Source organism: Chiloscyllium plagiosum, chromosome 33 (assembly GCF_004010195.1).
Source record: "Chiloscyllium plagiosum isolate BGI_BamShark_2017 chromosome 33, ASM401019v2, whole genome shotgun sequence".
NCBI classification, from domain to species: Eukaryota; Metazoa; Chordata; class Chondrichthyes; order Orectolobiformes; family Hemiscylliidae; genus Chiloscyllium; species Chiloscyllium plagiosum.
Window position 1 is genome coordinate 15,179,425 of NC_057742.1, and position 15,270 is coordinate 15,194,694.

At 41.1% G+C, this 15,270-nt stretch overlaps 1 protein-coding gene across 1 annotated transcript in view; it reads left to right on the forward strand.

Annotated features, from left to right (window-relative positions):
• Nucleotides 1-2,835: 2,835 nt before the first annotated feature.
• The window catches only part of ptges3l (prostaglandin E synthase 3 like), a 22,349-nt gene continuing 9,914 nt past the window's right edge, over nt 2,836-15,270 (forward strand). Inside the window, exons 1-3 of the mRNA XM_043675012.1 lie at nt 2,836-3,008; nt 9,699-9,812; nt 12,874-12,940. Of these exons, the coding sequence (XP_043530947.1) occupies nt 2,980-3,008; nt 9,699-9,812; nt 12,874-12,940 (210 nt within the window). The 5' untranslated portion in view covers nt 2,836-2,979. The remainder of the gene's footprint in view (nt 3,009-9,698; nt 9,813-12,873; nt 12,941-15,270) is intronic.

The window sequence follows — 15,270 nt, forward strand, 5'->3', positions numbered from 1 at the left end:
ACAGAATTAAAGATCTCAATATTGCTCTCCTTTGCTGGATCTGGGTGTATAAGCTATCAGTGTATAAAACTTTCTCAGCACACAGAGTGCTCTCTGCTCCAAGTTTCAGGTAGCAAATTAGAAGTATAAACAGTAGTCTTATCTTTGGACAGGATGTTGCTGGGACTGAAGGAATACTTATATTTACTAATTAAGTGTATAAATGGAGTGATAGTGTCCCTATCTCTGAGCCAGGAGGCCTGGGTTCAAGTCCCACTTGGTCCATTGGTGTGCAATAATGCATCTGAATTGGAGAATTAAAAAAAAACTACTTCCCAGAAATTGTATTCCCCCTCCACCCCCCCCCCCCCCCCCAGCCCCCAACCAAACTCTTCAGTGCAGCAGATCAAAACTGTTAGATTAGATTCCCTACAGTATGGAAACAGGATTTTTGGCCCAACAAGTCCACACCGACCCTCTGGAGAGTAACCCACCCAGACCCATTCCCTACCTTATATTTACCCCTGACTAATGTACTTAGCACATGCCAATTCACCTGGCCTCCACATCCTTTGGATTGTGGGAGGAAACCAGAGTACCCAGAGGAGACCCATGCAGACATGGAGAGAATGTACAAACTCCACACAGACAATCGTCCGAGTCAGGAATCAAATCCGGGTCCCTGGTGCTGTGAGGCAGCAGTGCTAACCACTAAGCCACTATACTGCCCATAGTTACTTTGAAGTTGACCCTCAATCCCATGATGATGTCTACTCAAGATTGTGGATTTCTGTTGTGACTAAACAGGCTGAGTTGTAACATCTTCAGGCACGTGGAGTAGGTCATCCCAAAAGGCAGTGAGTGGGATCTGGAACATTGGTTTACTTTTATTTATTTCTTGCTCTGCTTCCATTTTGTCTCTTCATTAAAGCACTTGGTCTCAAAGAGTGATGTAGCTTGATGGATAATTTGTCATCCTTTTTAATGATTGGTAGCAAATTCCCACTAGTCTTTGCCATTAAGGTCAATGCTGCACACTGCAAGAAGAGTTTCAATGTTTCTTAGTCATTGTTTAGAATTTGTGAATTGGGGAAACAAAACCTGGCAAGGAAGATGATTTTTGGCCGTCTGGATGAAGTTCATTAAACTGATTAAGCAAATGTTATGTCTGATTGCTTACAGAGCTATCTTAAACAGTGACAATAACATATTTGATTGTCCTTCAAATTAATCGAGAGGATGTAGTGGAGGTACCACTGGTGCAATTTCTCTGGTACCATGTACTGATAACTGTTATTTTGATGCTAGATTCCTGACAATTGCCTGCTGTATTTTGTAAAAACAGTGCATACACCACAGAAACAACAGATTACATTTATACAGCAGTTCTGATGCAATAAAATAGGAATATTCCATGGTTCGTGCTACTCTCCCCACAAGTTCCCCCCTCAAACTCCTGGGTTATCAACTCCAACTAGACCCCACCACCAAGAACATCTCTCCCTCCCCACTCCCCTCTGCCTTCCGCACGGATTGTTCTCTTTGCCAATTCTTGGTTTGCGCCAATCTCCCCACCAACCCCTTGGTACCTTCCCCTGCAACTGGAAAAATGCAAAACCTGCCAGCACATCATGCCCCACACAGTCCTTCCAGTTGAGACAGAGGTTCATCTGCCTCTTCTCCAACCTAGTTTACTGTATCCGGTGCTGCCAATGTGGTCTTCTCTACATTGGATAGGCCAAATCTAAACTATAGGAACATTTCACTGAGTGTCTCAGGTGGGCCTGCAGGGGCTGATGTGATCTCCCAGTCACCACCCATTTTAAATCCCCTTCCCACTCCCTTTCTGACATGACCATCCTTGGCCACCTCCATTGCCACAACGAATAAGACTGCAAATTGGAGGAACAAACCTCATCTGCCAGGGCAGCCTACAGCCCAGAGGACTCAACATTGAGTTCTCCAATTTATAATAACCTCCCTTCCCAGCCCCTCCCATTCCTCTCACGACTCTTATAGCCATCAACCTCCCATCAACCTACTTGTGTTCACCTATCCCTACCTCACCACTCTGCTCCCCCACCCCCTTTAACCTCAGTCCTGAAGAAGGGTTATACCTGAAACATTGACTTCTCCACCTCCTGTTGCTGTCTGCCTTGCTGTGTTCTTCCACGCTGCTGCTTGTCTATCTTGGATTCTAGCATCTGTAGTTTTATTTTGTCTCTAAAAAATGACATTAAGCTCCTTTAGGATAGTGGGAGAGGTGATGCTACTTAGTCAAAATGTTATTCAAGAGGCGTCTTAAAGGGGGATAGCGGTGAAACCTTTTTGGAACATTCCATTTTTTAGGGCCTAGAGAGCTGAGGCCAGATAAGAACAGTCAGAGAAGCACAAGTCTTTGAATTCCATCTCAGAAAATTTAGCCATGAAAATCAGTGTCACTGATTATCCACAAAAATGTGTCCACAGCATGTATACATGGGATGAATCCTAAGGTCACATCTCTGTAAATTACTAGTCAATGCAAAATAGCATTTTACTTCATTATATGATTCTAGCATAAGACACTGTTCCATAGACAAAAATAGATTTGCTAAAAACTACGCTACAGTTTTTTTGACTGCCTATCTCCTGATTGTTCCAACTGTATCATCACCAGTATAACATGCTTCGTAGCTATTGAACCAACTAAATAAACAATCAGCTGTGGTCGTTCTGGTATTTTCCAACACTAAAGTCGACTGGCAACTGGAAACAGCGAGTTGGAGAGCAGAAGCTGGAGGAGGGGCAGGAGAACCATCGGGAGAGCTCTCAGTTTAAAAGGGAAACACGGCTGAAGGGAGGGATCAGCTAAAAATAGCTGCATCTGCTTCTCCCTCACACACTGGAAGCAGTCACATTCTGCAAACTTTCCCCACAGTTCAACTTGCCACTGAAGTGTTACACTATTTCTTTCCTCTCTTTCTTTAGTACTTTTGGTAGAAATTTGTTGAGGTGACTATGTCTGAATCAGCAGAAACTGACAACAGGTATGTAAACTGTAATGATGTGTAAAATGCTAGACCCAAAATTTACTGTTACTGATTTGGAACAAAAGTTATTTTAGACGTACATGAACCTTGAAAAGCAAGTGAATCTTTGTTCACCAGAAATGGTTGTCAATTCATCCCCTGTAAGTGCTGTTGAAATTAATTTGTTGGGATTTGGATTCTTAATGGCAATCTCTTGAATTCTGAATGTGACCTTCACAATGATGCCAGCAGTTGTCCATATAGTCATTTGGAAGGTGCTGGACAACGAGAGAGGGGGTGAACACTTAATGTTTGAATTTATTTTCCTTCTGGGTTGTATACAGCAAATCCAATAATTTTTTCTGTGAAGATTGATGGTTTTGAGGTGATGCTTGGCAATTCAAGATTGAAAGCAAGGAGGTCCTTGTGACACTTTCAATAATTCAATGTAAAGTACCCCAAATAGAAAACTGCTGAAAAAGCTGAGCAGGTTGGGCAGCTACTGATGACCAGTTATTGGATCTGCAACATCAACTCTACTGCTGAGTTTTTCCAACAATGTTGTTTATTTTCGATTTCCAGTATCCAAAGTATTTTGCTTTTATATCAGTAATTTGATTCCTAGATGAAATTGTTCTTTTGGAGGGGTCAAATGGGGGTAGACGCAGGACAGACTAGATGGGTTTGAAGTTTGTAAACGCAAGGAACAAGGCAAACTTGGTTATTGACATGCAGGTCCAAGTAGCCAGCTGGGCTGATGACATAGTAGCAAGACCTGGCTTCAACAAGGGGAGGAATAGGCACTTGATATTCCTGGATATAATTTATTTAGGAAAGAGAGGGAAGGACAAAGCAGAGAGGACAGTAGCATTATAGATGGAAAATACTGTGGCAGAACCAGAGAATGATGATGTATGTGAGGATTAAAAAATAGAACTGATTTGGATGTTCAACACAGAAACAGATCCTTCAATCCAACTCATCCATGCCGACCAGATACCCTAAATTGATTTTATAAGAATAAGGAACAATAGAGGAATTATGATTTTGCTGGGTGCACACAATTGCACAAGCAAATTATGAGTAGGTAGCAGAGCAAAAGTCTCAGCAAATTGCAAAAAGTTTCAAGAACTTTGTAGTAATAACAATAGGGATAATAATCCAAGTTCCTCTTGTAAATCTTTTCTACTCCCTTTCTAATGCTTTCACATTTTTCCTAAAGTGTCGTGCCCTGAATTGGGCACAACATTCCAGTTGAGGCTGAACCAGTAATAAATGAAAGCCATTATTTGATTAATTTGTTTGAATTATTTGATTAAGTAATGGAGAAGGTAGTGGTTTGTCTGCTTGATATTTTTAAATGAACTTTCAAAAGATGTTTGAAGAAGTAAGAAACTTGTTAACAAAACTGAAGTATATCAGATCAAAGCAGCAATACACATGTGGAAATTGGTTCAGGGACAGAAAGATAAATGAAAATAAAGGGATTGACTTATTTTGGGGGGGTTGGAGTTCTTCTGATTCAGCTTCAGATATCTGCACATTCCTATTCCTAACCAGTAAATCAATGCATTGCAATGTTTTAGCTGATTAAACCCCAGAAATCTGCATTATCTTGGGTATCCTAAAGCTCAAATTCAGCCCACTTTATGTATAAATGCCCTAAGTTTGAGTGAATAATATTTATCATAACAAGGAATGAAATTCCACGTAAAGCAAACAAAAGTACCACTTAAGTGGACTTTATTTGACTTCTAAGTTCTTTTTTATTCTTTGATGGGCATAATTGGAAAAGCCAACATTTGTTGCCCAACCAGAACTGCCTTTGAAATGAGGACAGTGAGATATTTTAGAAGTCAGTTAAGTGCTAACCATATTTGCTGTGGGTCTGGAATTACATGTAGGCCAAACCAGAAAATTTCCTTCCCTGAAGGTCCAGACATGTCTTTAAGATAATCAATGTTAAATCCTGATTACCATTACAGAAATTAGCTTTCAGTTTCAGATTTTGTTGAATTTAAATTCCACCAGCTCCCTTGGTGAGATTGGAACCAATGTCTTAAGACCTTTGGTTTCCATATTACTAGACAAAAGTAAGGAGTGCAGATGCTGGAGATCAAAGTCAAGATTAGCGTGTTGCTGGAAAAGCACAGCAGATCAGGCAGCATCCGAGGAGCAGGAAAATTGACATTTCGGGCAGGAGCCCTTCTTCAGGAATCATTTTTTATCCAGCACAACTCTAATCTTTCCATATTACTAGTTCAGTGACATCACCATTATACCATCACCATCCTATCAATGGACTTATAAAAATGAGTTCTCCCTTACTCTGGATTTTAATTGTGATTTTATTTGGCACAGATCCGTGAACACAACCCATATCAGAACATTTGGATAAATTGGCAAGTTTGTTTCCATTTTAAAGAAAAGTGTTGAGAGTAATTAGTATGTGATTCCTTGTAGATGTAACTTTACAATACGATGATAAAAATGCAGTATGACGTTTTTATTCCACTTTGTTGGCTTCTCAGAGGCCGGCATTTCTGTGCTGAGTAATTCACATCCTCACTTTAAGGCACAAGTCAGGAGTATAATGGAATACTCTCTGTTTGCATGGCTGAGTGTAACTGCAATAACACTCGAGAAGCTCTACACTATCCAGGACCAATCAGCCTATTTGATAGGCATCCTTTCCTTCACCTTCATTCATTCCCTCCACCACCTCTGCACAATGACAACAGTGTGTATTTCTGAAAAATTGACTGCAATAATTTATCAAGTTTCCTTTAAGAGCATCTCCCAAACCTATGACTTCCCCACTTAAAAGGACATACGCAGCAGATATACAGTAACACCATTGCCTGCAAGTTCCCCTCCTGGCTACACACTATCCTTACTTGGAACTATATCATCATTCCTTCAACATTATTGGTTCAAAATTCTGGAAATCCCTTCCTGACAACATTGTGGGTGTACTTACATCCTAAAAGAATGCAGCAGTTCAAGCAAGTAACTTCCACCATCTTTTCAAGGGTAATAAGGGATGAGTGAAAAATGCTGACCTGCCTAGTGACACCCACATCTCTGAATGAAGAACAAAAATACAGGAGGGAAATGCACATCGGTTTAACTTTATATCGCAGGGAAACCAGTCATTGACCTGTACCTTCAAATTTAAAAGTAATTTATTGACCATTAATTGACATGAATAATTTACGACTAAGTGTAGTTATCTGGGTTTCCCATGGGGATGCTTGAGTGATGTCCTTAAGTAGTAGCTCAACCATTAAAGCCATGCTTCAGATTTCAAGCAATGCTTGAGATTTCATAATGTAAATTAGAATGCAAAGAGTAGATTATTAGGTGGGACTTGATTCAAGTTTAGACATGGCACTAGAGTTTTTAAATGATCATATATTTGTAGGTGGTATAATATTTGTTATGGACCAAACCAAGCCCCTCACAATAAATGAAGAAGATGGCCTAAACCCTCTCTATGGTAGCAAGCTACAAGGGCTCAACATACCCTGGGTAAAGAAATTTCTCCTCATCTCGAACCTAAGTGGTTTGTCCCTTACATTAGGCTGTGACAAATGTATAGATGAGGGAGTAGTAGCAACTGAGCTCAGATAAGGTGCCAGTTGAGTGGTGTTGCAGAACTGGAAATGGGTAATGATATTGATGGTGTAGATTGTGATAGGAAAATTAACTTGGGGTCAAATGTAAGACCAAAATTTTGGACAGTCTGATTCAGCCTCAGGCAATACCAGGGAGAGGTTTGGACTGGGTGCCAAATAAAACAAAGAGTAGTGGGGTTAAGATGATGCATAAAAGACCAGAGACAGAGCAACAAGTGAGTCAAAGAAGATTTAAGAGCTACAAAAGGTTGTTATTACGAGTATTACTATTATTACTGACCTCACAGCTGCTCATTCCACAGGCTTTAGCATCTTTGGCAATGACTCCTGCCTTTACCACAGAATCTGACACAGATCAGTTGTCTAGGTCTGGAATGTTTTCCTTGGGAACATCTCCAGCTTCATATGCTCATTTGAAACACTCCTTAAAACTTATGTATCTGTTTGATCAGATGTTTGCCTATCTTTCTAATATCCAATGTTTTGTCTCAGCAACTGTCTTTACAATTTTGCATCTGTGAAGTGTCTTGGCATGTTTTTCAACATTAAGAGATGCATATTGTTATCACTTGTTCGGTTTTTTTCCCATTTAAGGAATAGTGAAAAAATGTTTTTATAACCAATTGCATAGAGTTATAGAGATGTACAGCATGGAAACAGACCCTTCGGTCCAACCTGTCCATGCCGACCAGATCTCCCAACCCAATCTAGTCCCACCTGCCAGCAGCTGGCCCATATCCCTCCAAACCCTTCCTATTCATATACCCATCACATGCCTTTTAAATTTTGCATTGTACTAGCTTCCACCACTTCCTCTGTCAGCTCATTCTGTACACGCACCACCCTCTGCGTGAAAACGTTGCCTCTTAGGTCTCTTTTATATCTTTCCCCTCTCACCCTAAACCTATGCCCTCTGATTCTGGACTGCCCCCACCCCAGGGAAGAGACTTTGTCTATTATCCGATCCATGCCCCTCATGATTTTATAAACCCCTATAAGGCCACCCCTCAGCCTCCGACGCTCCAGGGAAAACAGCCCTAGTCTATTCAATCTCTCCCTATAGCTCAAATCCTCCAACCCTGGCAACATCCTTGTAAATCTTTTCTGAACCCTTTCAAGTTTCACAACATCTTTCTGTTAGGAAGGAAATCAGCATTGCATGCAATATTCCAACAGTGGCCTAACCAATGTCCTGTACAGCTGCAACATGACCTCGCAACTCCTGTACTCAATATTTTGACTGATGCAAGCATACCAAACGTCTTCTTCACTATCCTATCTACCTGTGACTCCACTTTCAAGGAACTATGAACTTGCACTCCAAGGTCTCTTTGTTCAGCAACACTCCCTAGGATCTTACCATTAAGTGTATAAGTCCTGCTAAGATTTGCTTTCCCAAAATGCACACATTTATCTAAACTAAACTCCACCTGCCACTTCTCAGCCCATTGGCCCATCTGGTCCAGATCCTGTTGTAATCTGAGGTAACCCTCTGCACTGTCCATGACACCTCCAATTTTGATGTCATCTGCAAACTTACTAACTATACCTCCTATGCTCACATCCAAATCATTTATATAAATGATGAAATATAGTGGACCCAGCACCATTCCTTATGGCACTCTACTGGTCACAAGCCTCCAGTCTGAAAAACAACCATCCACCACCACCCTCTGTCCTGTATCCAAATGGCGAGTTCTCCCTGTATTCCATGAGATCTAACCTTGCTCACCAGTCTCCCATGGGGAACCTTGTCGAACGCCTTATTGAAGCCTTCATCAATCCTCTTTGTTACTTCTTCAAAAACCTCAATCAGGTTTGTATTTACTATACAGCTGGATCAATGAAATACTGGCGAGCTGAAGATCTCCAGCATCTGCAGTTTTTTTTGTCTCTAACCAAGTTTGTTCCACTGCGAAGTCTCTTCCAAGGATGCCCACTTTGAAGATGTTCTCTGCCTCCCTCAGACATGCATTCAGTGAATCCTTTCTCACTGCCACAACATCATGACTACCACGACACCAGCCCTACTAACCTTGGCCTCCATTGCCACAACGAACCAAACCTGAAATTGGAGGAACAACAGCTCATCTTCTGCCTGGGCAGCATACAGCCTGGAGGACTCAACATTTAGTTCTCCAATTTCAAACAACCTCCCTTCCCATCCCCCGACTCTCTTCCCAGTCCTTTCCCCTCCCTTCCACTCCTCCCTGCCACCAACCAGATTCATTCCTCCCAATGACCAACCATTGTACTAGCCTCCACCACTTCCTCTGGCAGCTTATCCCAAACACATACCACCCTCTGAGTGAAAAAGTTGACCCTTAGTCTCTTTTATATCTTTCCCCTTTCACCCTAAACTTACGCCTTCTAGTTCTGGACTCCTCCACCCCAGGGAAAAGACTTTGTCTATTTATCCCATCAATACCCTCTACCTGTCGTCACCTATCCCCACTTCACCACCCTGCCCCGCCACCGCCTGTTTTTGCAGCTCTCCCTACCCCTACCCCCAGTCCTGAAGAAGGGTTACACCCAAAACATTGACTTCCTCACCTGCTGATGCTGTGTTCTTCCAGCCTCCTGCCTGTCTATTTCATGGTCTTCTTGACTCCACAACAAAATTTAGAAGATTTTGCTTGGTTATTTCTAGATGGGCATCCTGTCTTTAGATTGCAGGGAACAATGGCAGTTGCCAACAGATGGAGCATATTGGATTCATGCATGGACTTGTAGCACACTCATGAATTTGTAGGAATAAGAAGTTACCTTATCAAATTTCATATGTCAAGCATTAATGCCTATTTAAAATAAAAGATTCAATACCTAATTATCTTAATTTCACTCCTGTGAAGTCACCATCCAAGGCTTAAAGAATTAAAATAAATGCTCTCCTCTTTACAGTTTAATTTTTAAAAGCTAAGGCCTTAAGAACTTTTCTTTATTTCATAGTATGTAGATGCCAACAGCTAGGTCAGCATTTATTGCTTATCCCTAAATAACCTGGAGATAGGTGATGGTAAGCTGATTAAAGAATGACTAACTGTTCTTTGATTAACTTTTATTTAATCAGACAGCCAGCAAAGACACAATGGTATGACCGCAAAAATTATGTGTTTGTTGAGTTCTGTGTAGAAGATAGCAAGGATGTTGATGTTAAAATTGAAAAATACAGACTGATCTTCAGGTAAGAATCTATTGTGTTTACTGTGAATTATTTATTTTGTTGCATTGATTACTGGAACATGTATATTTAAAAGCAGGTTCAAACTCACATTGTGCATTGCTGAAGACGTAGCTCTAAAATGATACTTAGACGATACTAATCATCATCAAATGACTTCTTGGGCTAATGTGACTGTTAGAACATAGAATGATACATCATAGTACAGGCCCCTTCAACCTCCAATGTTGCGCCAACCTAGGAAACCAATCTAAACCCCATCTAACCTACACTATTCCATGATCATCCATAAGTTTATCCAAAGCTTATTTAAATGCCCTTAATGTTGGCAAGTCAACTACTGTTGCGGGCAGGGCATTCCACACCCTTACTACTCTCTGAGTAAAGAACCTACCTCTGACATCTGTCCTATATCTATCACCCCTCAATTTAAAGCTATGTCCCTCATCACCATTGAAGGAAAAAGTCTCTCACTGTCCACCTACCTAATACACTGATCATCTTGTATGCCTCTATTAAGTCACCTCTCAATCTTCTTCTCTCTAATGAAAACAGCCTCAAGTCCCTCAGACTTTCTTCATAAAACCTTCCCTACATACCAGGCAACATCCTGGTAAATCTCTTCTGCATCCTTTCCAATGCTTCCACATCCTTCCTATAACATGGCGACCAGAACTATAGACAATATTCCAAATGCGGCCACACCAGAGTTTTGTACAGCTGCAACATGACCTCATGGCTCTGAAACTCAATCCTTTTACCAATAAAAGCTAACATACCGTATGCCTTCTTAACAATCCTATCAACCTGGGTGGCAATGTTCAGGGATCTATGCACATGGACACCGAGATCTTTCTGTTCATCTACACTACCAAGAATCTTACCATTAGACCAGCACTCTGTATTCCTGTTACTCCTTCCAAAGTGAATCACCTCACACTTTTCTGCATTAAACTCCTTTTGCCACTTCTCAGCCTAGTTCTGCAGCTTATCTATGTCTCTCTTTAACCTGCAACATCCTTCTGCACTGTCAACAAATCCACCAACTTTAGTGTCAGCCGCAAATTTACAAATCCATCCTTCTATGCCCTCATCCAGGTCATTTATAAAAATGACAAACAGCAGTGGCCCTAAAACAGATCCTTGCAGTACAGTAACTGAACTCCAGGATGAACATTTTCCATCAACCACCACCCTCTGTCTTCTTTCAGCTAGCCAATCTCTGATCCAAACTGCTAAGTCACCCCCGTTCCCATGCTCCGTATTTTCTGCAATAGCCTACCGTGGAGAACCTTTTCAAACGCCTTACTGAAATCTTATATACACCACATCAACTGCTTTACCCTCACCGACCTGTTTGGTCACCTTCTCAAAGAATTCAATAAGGTTTGTGAGGCACAACCTACCTTTCTGTGTTGACTATCCCTAATCAGATTATTTCTTTCTAGATGATCACAAGTCCTATTTCTTATAATCCTTTCCAAAACTTTACCCACAGCAGAAGTAAGGCTCACTGGGTTGTCGCCTCTCTCCTTCTTGAACGAAGGGACAACATTTGCTATCCTCCAGTCTTCTAGCTCTATTTCTGTAGACAATGACAACATAAATATCAAAGCCAAAGGCTCTGCAAACTCTTCCCTAGCTTCCCAGAGAATCTTAGGATAAACTCTGCCCAGGGGACTTATCTACTTTCACACTTTCCAAAATTGCTAACACCCCCTCCTTATGAACCTCAATCCCATCTAGTTTAATAACCTGTATCTCAGTATCTCTCCAACAACATTGTCTTTTTCCAGTGTGAATACTGACGAAAAATATTAATTTAGCACCTCTCCTTCCTCTTCAGACTCCACGCACAATGTCCCACTATTGTCCTTGACTGGTTCTAATCTCACCCTAGTCATTCTTTTATTCCTGACATACCTATAGAAAGCTTTAGGGTTTTTCTTAACTCTATCTGCCAAAGGCTTCTTATGACCTCTCCTGGCTCTTCTGAACTCTCTCTTTAGGTCTTTCCTGGCTAACCTATAACTCTCAAGCACCCTAACTGAGCCTTCACATCTTATCTTTACATAAGCCTTCTTTGTCCTCTTGACAAGAGATTCAACTTCTTTAGTAAATCATGGCTCCCTCGCTCGACCACTTCCTCCCTGCCAGACAGGTACATACTTATCAAGGACACGCAGTAGCTGGTCCTTGAACAAGCTCCACATTTCCTGCAGTTTCCTTCTCCATCCTATGGATCCCAAATCTCACCTAATCCTATCATAATTTCCTTTCCCCCAGCTATAACTCTTGCCCTGTGGTATGTATCTATCCCTTTCCATTGCTAAAGTTGTCATTGAGCAGGGTGTAAAACTCCACGGTTGATAGTACACAGTTTTGGAGCTGTTCTGACATCTGTCTGCCTAAAAGTCTGTTTATTTTAACTCATAGATATTGCCAGAAACTCTACCTATCAGAAAGCTTGAATGTGAATGCTGATTAGGACTAAATATTTTAACTGCAGCCAGATGGCATAGTGTTGTGGAATTCCAATGTTCTGTGTCATGGAATAGGAAAACGAATTCTCAGTTCAGTGGATTCTCAATTTCAGTCATGCCATTGTGAAAAGGAGATGAGTGGTGTTGCTCACAGATGGAGAAATTTGAACTAGTTACTTTGTCCTGCTTTCACCCTGTTTATTGACCAAATGTAGAGCAGAGAGGGAGAATATAAGGACACTGATAAGATAATCTTAAATTTACAAATACTCTGGTGCGGGGCAAAGAGGATGAGATCCAAATAATTGTGCTGGTTTTTGAATTAGCTTTATTGAATTGAATTAGCTTGCTTTGATTACTGAGGTGAAGCCTGTTACAGATCAAACCCAAGACCTGTCAATGACTTGAATGAACTCCTGCCAGTTTTGCATGGCCGATGATGAGTAAACTATTAAAGGCAGCTTTATTTATGGAAAATACAATGCATAGGTTGTAAATACAGGCAATCATCCATACATTTAAATAAGATAATATGAAACGTTATAACTTTGAACACATTTTCTACATTATAATTTCAACAGTTGCAAATCAGCAGATAACACGGAACTCTACAATAACATCGAACTGTTCAGCAAAGTGGAGCCAAATGTAAGTAGATACCACGTGGACAAACCTCATAAAACCCTGGATAAACTGATAGGCTAAAGCATTAAAAACATATGTTTGATAAAAGAGATGACAATCCAATTCCAGAAAATTATTGCTTTGATGATATAGAATAAGAGAATCATAGAGATGTATGGTACAGAAACAGATCCTTCAGTCTAACTTGTCCGTGCCGACCAAATATCCTAACCTAATCTAGTCCCATTTGCCAGCATTTGCCCATATCCCTCTAAAACCTTCCTATTCATATACCCATCCAGATGCCTTTAAACATTGTAATTGTACCAGCCTCCACACTTCCTCTGGCAGCTCATTCCATACTCTACGCACCCCCTTAGCATGAAAAAGTTGCCCTTTAGGTCACTTTTAATTTTTTTGCCTTTCACCCTAAACTTATACCCTCTAGTTCTGGATATCCCCAACCCAGGGAAATGACCTTGTCTATTTATCCTATCCATGCCCCTCATCATTTTATAAATTTCTATAAGGTCATTCCTCAGTCTCTGACGCTCCAGGGAAAACAGCCCAGCCTATTCAGCCTCTCCCTATAGCTCAAATCTTTCAACTCTGGCAGCATCCTTGTAAATCTGACCTTTTCATGTTTCACAACATCCTTCTGATAGGAAGGAGACCAGAATTGCACACAATATTCCAAAAGTGGCCTAACCAATGTCCTGTACTGCCCCAACATGACCTCCCAACTCTGACCAATAAAGGAAAGCATACCAAATGCCTTCTTCCTATCAACCTGCGATTACATTTTTAAGGAGCTGTGAACCTGTACTCCAAAGTCTCTTTGTTCAGCAACACTCCCCCGGACTTTACCATTAAGTGTATAAGTCCTGCCCTGATTTGACTTTCCAAAATGCAGCACCTCATATTTATCTAAATTAAACTCCATCTGCTACTCCTCAGCTCATTGGCCCATCTGATCAAGATCCTATTGTAAAATGAGGTAACCATCTTCGCTGTCCACTACACCTCCAATTTTGGTGTGATCTCCAAACTTACTAACCTTACCTGCTACGTTCACATCCAAATCATCCATATAAATGACGAAAAACAGTGGATCCAGCATCGATCCTTGTGGCAGTCCATTGATCACAGGCCTCTCGCCTCAAAAGCAACTCTCCACCACCACCCTCTGTTTTCCACTCTCAAGCAAGCTCTGTATCCAAATGTCTAGTTCTCCCTATATTCCATGAAAGCCAACCTTGCTATCTAGTCTACCATGAGGAACCTTGTTGAATACCTTACTGAAGATCATATGGATCACATCCACTGTACTGCCCTTGTCAATCATCTTATTTATGTCTTCAAAAATCTTAATCAAGTTCATGAGACATGATTTCCCACGCACAAAGCCATGCTGATTATCCCGGATCAGTCCTTGCCTTTCCAAATACATGTAAATCAAGACCCTCAAGATACCCTCCAACAACTTGCCCACCACCAATGTCAGGCTCACCGGTCTATAATTCCCTGGCTTTTCCTTATCACCTTTCTTAAATAGTAGCACCACGTTAGCCAACCCCCAGTCTTCTGGCATTGATGATACAAATATCTCAGCAAGAGGCCCAGCAATCACTTCTCTAGCTTCCCACAGAGTTCTAGGGTACACCTGATCAGGTCCTGGGGATTTATCCACTTTTGTGTGTTTTAAGACATCCAGCATCACCTCCTCTGTAATAAACACATTTTGCAAGATGTAACCATCAATTTCCCCACATTCTATATCTTCCATGTACTTTGCCACAGTAAACACTGATGGGAAATTCTTGTTTAGTATCTCCCCCATCTCCTGTGGCTCCACACATTGGCTGTCTTGCTGATCTTTGAGGGGCCATATTCTGTCCTGAGTGACCCTTTTGTTCTTAATATATTTATAAAATCCCTTTGGATTCTCCTTAACTCTATTTGCCGAAGCTATCTCACGTCCCTTTTTGCCCTACTGATTTCCCTCTTACGTATACTCATACTGCCATTATACACTTCTAAGGATTCCCTTAATCTCTGCTGTCTATACCTAACATATGCTTCCTTCTTTTTCTTAACTAAAACCTCAATTTCTCTAATCATCTAGCATCCCCTACACCTACCAGCCTTTCCTTTCACCCGAACAGGAATATACTGTCTCTGGACTCTCGTTATCTCATTTCTGAAGGCTTCCCATTTTTCAGTCATCCCTTTACCTGCAAACATCTGCCCCCAATCAACTTTTGAAAGTTCTTGCCTAATACTGTCAAAATTGGCCTTCCTCCAATTTAGAACTTCAACTTTTAGATCTGGTCTATCCTTTTCCATCACAATTT